General features: G+C 37.2%; 1 protein-coding gene across 3 annotated transcripts in view; it reads left to right on the top strand.

Annotated features, from left to right (window-relative positions):
• LOC126091856 (parathyroid hormone/parathyroid hormone-related peptide receptor-like) overlaps nucleotides 1-12,854 on the top strand; it is a 453,641-nt gene that overhangs the window by 267,912 nt on the left and 172,875 nt on the right. For all 3 annotated transcript variants that reach the window (XM_049907147.1, XM_049907130.1, XM_049907138.1), the window contains one exon: nucleotides 4,409-4,503. In XM_049907147.1, coding sequence (XP_049763104.1) covers nucleotides 4,409-4,503 — 95 coding nt within the window. The remainder of the gene's footprint in view (nucleotides 1-4,408; nucleotides 4,504-12,854) is intronic.

Raw genomic sequence — 12,854 nt, 5'->3', positions numbered from 1 at the left:
ATTGCCTTGATACGCCTGGGCATTGAGTCAAACAGAGCTTGGATGGCGTGTACAGGTACAGCTGCCCAAGCAGCTTCAACACGATACCACAGTTCATCAAGAGTAGTGACTTGCGCATTATGACGAGCCAGTTGCTCGGTTACCATTGCCCAGACGTTTTCAATTGGTGGGAGATCTGGAGAATGTGCTGGCCAGGGCAGCAGTCGAACATTTTCTGTATCCAGAAAGGCCCGTACAGGACCTGCAACATGCGGTCGTGCATTATCCTGCTGAAATGTAGGGTTTTGCAGGGATTGAATGAAGGGTAGAGCCACGGGTTGTAACACATCTGAAATGTAACGTCCACTGTTCCAAGTGCCGTCAATGCGAACAAGAGGTGACTGAACGAGTGGTATCGGTAGTTTCAGTAGTCCGTTACATTACAACGTGTAACCAATGGCACCCCATACCATTATGCCACGTGATACGCCAGTATGGCGATGATGAATACACGCTTCCAATGTGCGTTCACTGCGATGTCGCCAAACACGGATGTGACCATCATGATACTGTAAACAGAACCTGGATTCATCCGAAAAAATGACGTTTTGCCATTCGTGCACCCAGGTTCATCGTTGAGTACACCATCACAGGCTCTCCTGTCTGTGATGCAGCATCAAGGGTAACCACAGCCATGGTCTCCAAGCTGATAGTCCATGCTGCTGCATACGTCGTCAAACTGTTTGTGCAGATGGTTGTTGTCTTGCAAACGTCCCCATCTGTTGATTCATGGATCAAGACGTGGCTCCATAATCCGTTACCGCCATGCAGATAATATGCATGTCATCTTGACTGCTAGTGATACAAGGCCGTTGGGACCCAGCATGGCGTTCCATATTACCCTCCTGAACCCACCGATTCAATATTCTGCTAACAGTCATTGGATCTCGACCAACGCGAGCAGCAATATCACGATACGATAAACCACAATTGTGATAGGCTACAATCCGACCTTTATCAAAGTTGGAAACGTGATGGTACGCATTTCTCCTCCTTACACAAGGCATCACAACAATGTTTCACCAGGCAACGCTGGTCAACTGCTGTTTGTGTATGATAAATCGGTTGGAAACTTTCCTCATGTCAGCACGTTGTAGCTGTCGCCACCGGCACCAACCTTGTGTGAATGCTCTGAAAAGCTAATCATTTGCATATCACAGCATCTTCTTCCTGTCAGTTAAATTTCACGTCTGTAGCATGTCATCTTCGTGATGCAGCAATTTTAATGACCAGTAGTGTATTATATACAGGGTATCCCAAAGAAACAGCAACAGACTTTAGACACAAGTTCCTCACACCAAAACAAGAAAAAAAAGTCTAGTAAACAAGGGCGCTAAAGAGCATACCTTAAGAGATATGAGCACTAGTTCATCTGAGATATTATGAAACATATTTCTTCTATTGCAAGCTTTTGCTTTTCATATTTTGTGAGGCGGTAGTGTGGACCAGACCAAGAGAAAAATTGTAGGAAATATGGGCTCTAAAACGTATACCTTAAGAGCTATAAGTATTTATTCAGTAGAGGAGATCTGTTTCACACTAGTGAAGATAAACAAGTGCATTTTAGACCCTACGTTCATTAGACTTTTTTTTTCTTTTTTGGTCAATACTTCCTACTCCCGAATTATGGAAAGCAAAGACCTTGCAGCAGAGGAGATCTGTTTAATGACATTTTAAAACCCATGTTTACCCCACACTTTTTTACTTACATCTGTATAAGGAACCTGTCCTTAAAATGTGCTGGAGTTTTTATGGGACACCCTGTATATTAAATTATGTAGAGTATATCTGGCCGAATGTTCATTAGAGTATTGCATAAAAATTTAAGGTAAATAAGTCAAGAACTTTTTGACATTTTTGGTAATAGCACTTCCCCTTTATATTTCACATATTTATTTATATATGACATATACATTAAAAAATGGGCATATAAAAATACATTCATATTCAAATGCAACATTGTGTCAATATTTCAACACAATTAATGAAGAACATCTGGATATTTAAGATTTTGAACAGACAAAGTATTTAAATTTTTATTTATATATATGTAAATGTTCATTTGTACAAAATTACAAATCTCCAAAAGTTCTTCACTGATAATGTTGCATTCTAACATTCATGTGTTTTTGTATACCTACCGAAGCATCAAATGTTCATAATTCAGAATCTTAACTCTTTGAAAGTTCTTCACCAATTCCTTTGAAATTTTGACTCAACATTGCATTCAAATATTGGCAGACAATACTGTTTGTAATTCCTGATTGTCAGGCAGTGCACATTCTGTGTCACGACAGTTGAACATCCCATGGTCCGCTGTATAGAAATTGCTTCCAACCATTCTCAAATGGTATTAACAAGATCCATATCGTACAGCAACTGGCACCATATGAACCACAACATGTTGACTTCGCTGTCCACTTTCTCTTGAGTATTGAAGTTGACGACGGCTGACCCTGCACCATCCTATGGACAGACAAAGCTCATTTTTCTCTGGCAGTGGAGGTGAACACACAGACTTGCTGAGTGTGGGGATCTTCACCTCCAGTCACTGTGCATGAAGTTGCTCTGTACAGTGAATATGTCTCTGTATGGTGTGGCTTCATGGCTATGTTCATCATTGGCCCATTCTTTTTTGAAAAATTTGGCTCTCAAGGATCAAAGAGGTGCAGTGTGACTGGCCAGCATCACTGTGATATGCTTCACCAGCATGTCATACTCACCCTACAGGAGAGAGATGCGTTGAACAGTTTTCATTGCAAGATGGGGCCCCACTGCACATCGCTCTTGAAGTTCACCTGCTTCTCTGAAAAACATTTGAAAAAGATCAAATTATCAGCCAATTATTTCCAAATGCTTGGCCGGCATGATCACCTGATCGCACTCCCAGTGATTCGTGGTTGTGGGGCTAGCTGACGGACAGGGTTTACCAAGGGAACATTCACACATGATCTGAAGTCCAGCATATCAAGAAAGATAGTCAGCATGCTTTGTTCTACTGTGCAGTATGCAATCCTGTGCTTTCAGACTCTCCTGGACACTGACAGGTGCCTTATTGAGCCACTTTTGTTGCAGTAGTGGTACTGATATGAAATGGTATGATAAACCATAGTTGCACATTTAAAATCTTTCAGTTGAACTGGTTCTGCATTATTTATATTTCTCTTCCCCATGTCCTTGACATTAATGTTACCAAGTTTGGTCCTTGTATGGTAATTAGTTTCTCTATTATAACTTATTAAATAGGGAAAGTTTAATTATAACCACCTGGTAAATAAAAACGTGTGTGCTTGAATACAATGATATGTCAAAATTTCAAAGTAAGTGGTGAAGAACTTTTGGAGATTTGCAATCTTGTACAAATGAACATTTACATTTTTATTTACATAGATTACTAACCTGGCTTTCAAGAGATGTATACATGTTGATACCTATATTTCTGGGAGAGTTATACCTTTAAATTCTTTAAAATGCTTCCTCTGTTATTTTCTGTTGGTACCCTGTTTCATTGTCCTTATTGATTATTTTTAAGTTTAAAAATTATTGCTTTGTTAAACCTTTATTTGCACTGAACAGTGCGCCATACTGCAGCAGTCTTATTAAAGAATCACAGACCAACTTATAATGTTGGTAAAGTTTACTGGCCATGGATAATGTTGAGGACTACTATCACTGATGTGGCTAAGCCTGACATGCTTGTAGATAGCATTCTGGCTAGCTGAAATGACAGAAATGGGAAAACAGAATTGCTGTCAGAGCTGTGAGCCAATTTCATTTTATGCTTGGGCAGACATGTATGCTTCCTGTACTTTTCAGTAGAGCTCTTGACAGTTCTTGGAAGAACTGCACCCAGTAGTTACAGTCATACTCTCACTGGTGGCATCACAGCTGTTATAGTAAAGCTTTTGTTACTGTTTGTTGGTATCTATCTTAGCCTGAAACTGCTAACTCAATGATTTTTGCTGTGTGAGCATCATTGTCATTGGAAACTTGTTCATTTTGTTGCTGTAGTCAACAGATATTGTTGTGTGTATGCTTGTGTGTCCTGTAAATTTATCAGACTCTAATTGAAACATGGTAATGTAGACAGTATATCACAAATCATTACGACTGTTTTTGCACTATACTGAAGATTTAAGGCACTGTTAAAAGATGAATTTTCTAGGCAATGTTTATTTTTATATTTTGCTTTGTATCTGTTGACATTCAATAGCAATCAAGTAAGTGTACATGGCAGATACTTTTCACAGACATCATCAATAAACAATGTTCTAAATCTGTTGTGTTAGTTATGATGGCTTCATATATAAATGAAAACAATGTTTCTTCAGAAACCAATGAAATTATAAAGATGCTTTATTCTTTACAGACATATGTGCAACTTTCAACAGACATTTCCAAAGCAGGCTACAGTATTTCAATGGTATCACTTATTTTTGCATTCACCATTTTGGCATCTGTCAGGTACGTTGTATTGTGTTAATTATAATCACACACACACACACACACACACACACACACACACACACACACACACACACACACACACACACACACGCTAGCAGTCAGATATCAACCAACATTTTCATAAGAAGTTGTAGAATTTTCTGAAGGAACTAATACCATCAAATATTGCATGACGACAGTTCACAATATAAGCAGTATGATGCTCAGAGTTGTTGGCTTGCTGCTGAAGACAACTGTGCAACAACTTTTGTTACTGCCACCAAATATTTCTCATTTTAGATACAGAAGGAAGTACCCTATCCAATCTTATATTGCATGTGTGATCAGTGATAGCTCTGGGCATTTTGTATACTAAGGTAGATGATTAACATTTTGAAAGAAGGCAGGGAACAATTGCATCTTGAGAGGAGCATGCTACATTGCTGGAATATGGGGTCCTGGAACAGACACAAACCTCAGTTGCACCGTCAGTGTTCCACGTATTTAGGGGCAAACAAAATTTGCATTTTGTGATAAATGCAAATACAAATGTGAATTATGCATCAAAAATGTGAAGACATAAAATGCTACTTTATAGAAAATTGTATCTAGATGAACTATTTTATCAGAGATGGTTTGAAACAGCTTTATTTTCTGCTTATAAATTTTCAAAATGTAACCAATCTTCGGTTACTGGTATTGCACATCATGCAGCAAAATGAGTTTTGAAAGATACTGTGTCTAAGAATGTGTTTGCAAAATAAAAAGTGCATGAATGCAATGATGTGCCATTGTGCTGGATTTTCAAGTGCTATGCCAACTATGAGTGGCAGAATGGTCTGTATAAGATATAAGCCTCCATATGAGCCCTAATTTCTCATATCTTGTCTTCATGGTACTTACACACAGTGTATGTTAGCAGCAGTAGTATCATTCCACAGTCAGCTTCAAATGCAGCTCCTCTAAATTTTCTCAATAGTGTTCCTCAGAAAAAATGTTGCCTTCCCTCCAGGGATTCTCATTTAAGTTCCTGAAGCATCTATGTAGCGCTTGCTTGTTGTTCAAACCTACTGGTAACAAATCTAGCAGCCCGCCTCAGAATTGCTTTTATGTCTTCCTATAATCTGACATGTATGGATCCCAAACACTCAAACAGTACTCAACAATAGTTTGCACTAGCATCCTGTATGTGGTCTCTTTCACAGATGAATCACACTTCCCAAAATTCTCCCAATAAACCAAACTCAACCATTCTTCTTTTCTACCACAATCCTCACATGCTTGTTCCATTTTATATCACTCTGCAGCATTACACCCAGGTATTTACACATTGTGAGTGTGTCAAGCACGACACTAATAAAGCTGTTGCAAACATTACAGGTTCGTACTTGCCACATCATGTAATGTAGTATTCAGCTGTGGAACCTAACATCTTATAACAAAGAAATGTGTACATTTAACTGGTAGCTAAAATTAAAAAGTTGATGTAATGTGGAAACTTTATACTATGCCAAAATTCTTCCCATAACATAGAGCAGAGTTATTTTCAGTTCTATTTCTATTCGAAGTACTTTGTTGGTTCTAACTGTAGCATTGTCAGCTGTGGGTAGCATGGTTATGTATGCTTATGAAAGGTCAAAATTAACATTCTGCTGGTTTTATAGTTATTGACTTTAGCAGCAAAATGAAAAGTAATGTCGAGAAACACCTTAAATCACAGACATATACAATTCGCTGTCGTGGAAATCCTGCTACTTTTCAAAATGCTGCTGCTTCTTAACACAACAATCACTTGTTTAAAATTTGAATACAGCAAAAAAAAGCTCCTTTTGGGACTTAAAAAGCTGTTGACGTTTTTGCAGAAGCAAGCTCTCCAGGCTAAAAGTTCCCCAGTCATCACTTTTTTAACCATCAGTTTCAGACCACTAGGCATTCAGGCTTTATCTTCATGCACATAACATGACAGGGTTTTAAATTTGTGCATCTAACCTCTTACAAACAAAATTAGATGTGGATTCTGCTGAAAACGAAAGTCAATTTTGCCAAAAATTTTCCAGTCCCTAAACATATTACATGGAATTCAAACTTGCCCTTGGGATCCTCTGGCACCCATCTCAGCTTGAAACAGCAACTCGCCTCCACTAGTTGTCATACGTCCTGTATAGGAATCTTGTAGCTGGGGTACCTCTGGTGCCTCTCCAGGCTATGTACCACAAGCAGTATCTTACACTGCTTGGCCCTTAAACCAGTCCTGCATGTTGGTTAACACAGACTGGTCAGCAACAACCAAAGCCATGTCTTTGGATGGTGGTAAAAGATAAACTTTATTCAGTGTAGTCTAGACAGTATTATTATCTTGGATTATAACGATGTGTTAAAGAGACCTGGATAACAGATAGTTCGTCCATTACTGCAAATTACTGCATCCAAGAGATGATTTAAGGAAGAACTGTTTTAGGCTTCTCCTAGTGTTACTTTGTAATATTTGTATGAAATATCAAATTAATTGCATTCACTGAAATGAAATGAATGGATGATGGAGGTGAAATCAATGAAAATGCTATGATAGAAATAATATCCATGAAAAATATTCTGAAATAGTAAAATTGGAATGATTATAATAGAAAACCCACATCCTTTCGTCTTTCCCTCTCCTTCCCTCTTTCCTGATGAGGCAACAGTTTGTTGCGAAAGCTTGAATTTTGTGTGTATGTTTGTGTTCGTTTGTGTGTCTGTCGACCTGCCAGCACTTTCATTTGGTAAGTCACATCATCTTTGTTTTTAAGTATATAAAATTGGAATGAAATATACATGTTGTGACTGATGAAAATTTAGGTTGATTTTTTAGATTAATTATACATTCCATAGACCCACAAAAGAGGGGATCCTCCTGGGTGTGGAACATGTCAGATAAACACATTACAAAAATGTAATTAGAAAAACTTGAGTTTCATTAATTTTAATGATCCTCAGTCAATAAACAGTAAAATTATGTACATGAATTAAAATTAAACTTCTAATGTTGACAGGTTTAATACTTACATCTGCTTTCATTAAATCCTTCATTCACACAGTAGCTAGTAACTTGACTATTACAACCAAGTATTGTCAAAAATTAAAGTAAATTATTCATTTCAATGATCCTGTTAATAACAGTCAAATTATGTACAAGATTTAAATTAAACTTCCACTATTTACAGACTTAAGACTTACATCTGCTTTCCATACAACCATCATTCACACAGTAGGTAGTTACTTGGCTTCTAAAACCAAGTATTGTCAAAAATTAAAGTATAATAAATTTTCATTAAAATGGTGTACTGCACTTGTTGAGAAATTCATAGATGGAATAGAAGGAATTTGCCACCAAAAATTCTTTTAAATTATGTTTAAATTGTGCCTTGTCTGAAACTAAACTGTTAATGGTTGCTTATTGAAAATATGCATTGCTGAATACTGGACTCCTGTCTGGGCAAGAATAAGTGATTTTAAATCTTTATGTATATTGTTCTTATTCCTACCATTAATATTGTGTACTAAGCAGTTAGTTGGAAACAGAGTTGTATTATTTACAACAAACTTCATTAAGGAATAAATATACTGAGAAGCTGTGGTTAGTATGCCCAATTCTTTGAATAGGTTTCGACATGATGTAAAAATAAAGTACTAACAAAATGTCAGTTTGGTTTTCAGAAAGGCATTTCAACAGAAAATGCTATATACACTTTCACTGGTCAAATATTAAATGCTCTGAATAACCGGACATCACCCATTGGTATTTTTTGTGATCTCTCAAAGGCCTTTGATTGTGTAAATCATGGAATTCTTTTAGATAAGCTAAATCATTATGGTTTGAGGGGGGCAGTGCACAAATGGTTTGATTCATACTTAACTGGAAGAATGAAGAAAGTTGAAATAAGTGGTTCATGTAATGTTAAAACATCAGCTGATTCCTCAAACTGGGGGGCTATCAAGTACGGGGTCCCACAGGGTTCGGTCTTAGGTCCTTTACTGTTCTTGATATACATTAATGACTTATCATTCCACATTGATGAAGATGCAAAGTTAGTTCTTTTTGCTGATGATACAAGTATAGTAATAACATCCAAAAACCAAGAACTAAGTGATGTAATTGTAAATGATGTTTTTCAGAAAATTATTCAGTGGTTCTCAGCAAACGGACTCTCTTTAAATTTTGATAAATCGCAGTATATACAGTTCGGTACAGTAAATGGCACAACTCCAGTAATAAGTATAGACTTTGAACAGAAGTCTGTAGCTAAGGTAGAATTTTCAAAATTTTTAGGTGTGTCCATTGATGAGAGGTTAAACTGGAAGCAACACATTGATGGTCTGCTGAAACGTCTGAGTTCAGCTACGTATGCTATTAGGGTTATTGCAAATTTTGGTGATAAGAATCTCAGTAAATTAGCTTACTATGCCTACTTTCATTCACTGCTTTCGTATGGCATCATATTCTGGGGTAATTCATCGTTGAGTAGAAAAGTTTTAAACATTAGTGTCATGCAATATTTTGTGTAATGTAATATCTTGTACAGACATCTTTTATTAACCTGACACATTCCACATCATTACGATGTGTCGTATTCATGATCTATGGAACAAGTATTAATCTAATCTAATCTAATCTTGGCTTTACATGACACACTACTCTTAATTATATGCTTCTGTACTCTAAAAATTTTTTCTCCGTTTGTGGAGTTACCCCAAAATATGATACCATATCACATAATGGAGTGAAAATAAGCAAAATATGCAAGTTTTTTATATTTATATCTCCTATGTCTGACATCATTCGCATTGCAAACACAGACTTGCTTAGCCGCTATAGCAATTCATTAGTATGTCGCTCCCAACTAGATTTATTATCAAGTTGTAATCCCAAGAATTCTACACTCTCAACTTCTCCTATTTCCATGTTATCATACTTTATACACACACTAGAAGGGAATCTCTCGGTAGTTCTGAACTGCGTATAGTGGGTCTTTTCAAAGTTTAATGTCAGTGAATTGGCTATGAACCACTTATTAATATCAATAAAGAATAGATTAGCTGCTATTTTTAAATTTATATTTGATTTACTAGTTATTGCAATGTTTGTATCATCTGCAAATGAGACAAACTTGGCATCTGGTAATAACAGATGACATGTCATTAATATACACAAGAAAAAGTAGTGAACCTAATATGGAACCTTGGGGAATACCACATGTAATTTCTTCACAGTTAGACAATGTCTGATTGCCTACTGCTGAAGTGTTATGTAATGACACCCTTTGTTTTCTATTAGTAAGATATGACTGAAACCACTTTGCAGCACTACCAGTGATGCCATAATATTTTAATTTACTTAAAAGAATGCTGTGATTCACACAGTCAAAAGCCATTGACAGGTTACAGAATATGCCAGTTGCCTCTAATTTGTTGTCTAATAAATTAAAGACATTTTTGCTATAAGTGTAAATAACTTTCTCAATATCAGAACCCTTAAGAAACCCAAACTGTGACTTTGACAGTATGCTATTTTCACTAAGGTGCTTCAGTAGACCCTTGAACATAACCTTTTCAAAGATTTTTCAAAAAGCTGGCAAAAGGGAGATGGGTCAGTAATTTGACAATATTTCTTTGTCCCCATTCTTATGGATAGGTATAACTTCAGCATATTTACACCAGTCCAGGAATGTTCCTGTGATCAGTGACTGATTACACAAATAACGTAAGATACGACTAAGCTCACATGAACACTCTTTTATTAACTTTGTTGATATGTTATCATAACCACTAGAATGCTTTGATTTCAAGTACTTTATGATGGATTCTATTTCTTTGGGTGATGTAAGTGTCAGTTCTATTTTACTGAGATAGCTTGTGTGCACTGGTCTCAGATATTCCATTGCATCATTTACTGAACCTGACAACCCCATGCTATCAGTAACAGAGACAAAATACTTGTTTAAATGGTTTGCAACACAACATGCATTTGTTACATCTACATCAACATTTATACTCCGCAAGCTACCCAACGATGTGTTTGTATCATCTGCAAATGAGACAAACTTAGCATCTGGTAATGTAACAGATGCCACTGTCATTACCTCCCTTTCCTGTTCCAATTGCGTATGGTTTGTTGGAAGAATGACTGCCGCAAAGCCTCTGTGCGCACTTGAATCTCTCTATTACATTTGTGATCTCCTAGGGAGGTATAAGTAGGGGGAATCAATATATTCGATACCTCACCCAGAAATGCACCCTCTCGAACGTGGACAGCAAGCTACACCACGATGCAGAGCGCCTCTCTTGCAGAGTCTGTCACTTGAGTTTGCTAAACATATCCGAAATGCTATCACGCTTACCAAATAACCCTGTGACAAAACGCGCTGCTCTTCTTTGGATCTTCTCTATCTCCTCTGTCAACCCGGCCTGGTATGGATCCCACACTGATGAGCAATACTCAAGTATAGGTCGAATGAGTGTTTTGTAAGCCACCTCCTTTGTTGATGGACTACATTTTCTAAGGACTCTCCCAATGAATCTCAATCTGGCACCCGCCTTACCAACAATTAATTTTATATGATCATTCCACTTCAAATCGTTCTGTACGCATACTCCCAGATATTTTACAGAAGTAACTGCTACCAGTGTTTGTTCCTCTATCATATAATCATACAATAAAGGATCCTTATTTCTATGTATTCGCAATACATTGCATTTGTCTATATTAAGGCTCAGTTTCATTTATTTGTTCCTCCTCATTTCTGCTCCTACCTGTCTCTGACTTAACTATATCCGGTATTGTTTTCATTTTATTGTTGGATGTATTTATCTTCTTCTCATAATGCAGGTGTTCAGATTTATGGATAACCTTCTTCAATATTTTGCAGTAATTTTTGTAATGAGCTATAATGCTAATATCAAAGGTGTCCCTACATATGAGATAGAGTTTACTTTTTGTCTCACATGATATCTTTATCACTTGTGTGATCGATGGTTTTTTATTAGACTTCTGCTTAATTTGAGTTACCTTCAGGGGAATACAATTTTCAAATAATGTGCTAACTTTATTAATGAATGTTCTGCATTTTCCATTTGTGTCTTGGATGCTGTAAACATCCATCCAATTAATTTCTTTGAGCAATCTCCTAAATTTTTCAGTTTTTGACTGTTTTATTGGCCTTCTGTACTCAGTTCTGATAGATGTTTTGCCCTGACAATGCTAGACCAGAGCTTGGATGCTGACTTTTTTTTTTATAAACAGTCTCTTTGCTGAGAGAAACTTAAAACAGTCATACCAATAATCCTCACTTCTGAAAACAAGATCAGGCCTAATGTGAGAAGTTATGCATCCCATTGTGCAAAATTTTGCAAAGGTAGTTCAAGTTCTCCAGGACATGATATAAGATAGATAACCATGAGACTGGAAAGACAAAATTTGATGTTGGGCTATGCTTTCCTGACTCTGCTACAATTCTGGGATGAAACTGTCATCAGCATTAACAGAGTTCAGAAAAGCCTTCAAGATTCTGTACATGATATAAAATCTCTGTGTAACAGGTACCAAGAGCAAAGAGAGGCATTAGTGGCAAAGTTGCTTCAGGAAGGATCAGATATCTATGAGAAAAGTAAAATTCCATCTTTCATGAATGTTTCAATCATAGATGCCATTCCCTATTTGGAAATTACTGTTTCATATTCCAGATGTATTGAATTTTTTCAGTACATTTTCTCTGACAGTCTCCCACAAGTCCAGTCCCTCATCCATGATGTGGGAGATGGGCAATGGCATGAAGAAAGGGATTGCGTGTACGGCATTACAATGGGGACTGTGTGTGCCCTCAGACTGCTACAGTATCTATGAAGGCCCTACAGAGCCCTGAAAAGTGGTGGCCAAGGGGGCTCTGGTGGAGTCAGCAGTGGATAATCCATTTGCTTTCAACACTCAAATGAGGCCTGGATCAAAGCCAATACCAAAAGTGACAAAGCCTTTGAGCAGATCTGCCATGTACGATGACCAAAATGGTCATGATGAAAGACACACCGAAAGAAATATGCAAGAACTGGGATATTAATGCTGTATCCTTAGAAAAGTATGCAAGAAGTAAAGTGCTGGGAAAAGGATGTGGTAGTCAGGAAAAGACAAAAGAAGAACTGGTGTCACACTAGTAGCTAAAGAACTGGAAAATGAAGTACAGGGCAATTACAAATGATTGAAGCGATTTCATAAATTCACCGTAGCTCCATTCATTGACATATGGTCATGGCACACTACAGATACGTAGAAAAACTCATAACATTTTGTTCGGCTGAAGCCGCACTTCAGGTTTCTGCCGTCAGAGCGCTCGAGAGCGCAG

The sequence above is a fragment of the Schistocerca cancellata genome, chromosome 1 (genome assembly GCF_023864275.1).
Source record: "Schistocerca cancellata isolate TAMUIC-IGC-003103 chromosome 1, iqSchCanc2.1, whole genome shotgun sequence".
Taxonomy (NCBI): domain Eukaryota; kingdom Metazoa; phylum Arthropoda; class Insecta; order Orthoptera; family Acrididae; genus Schistocerca; species Schistocerca cancellata.
The sequence above is the reverse complement of the archived record's forward strand: the minus strand, read 5'-3'. Positions and strand labels throughout refer to the sequence as shown.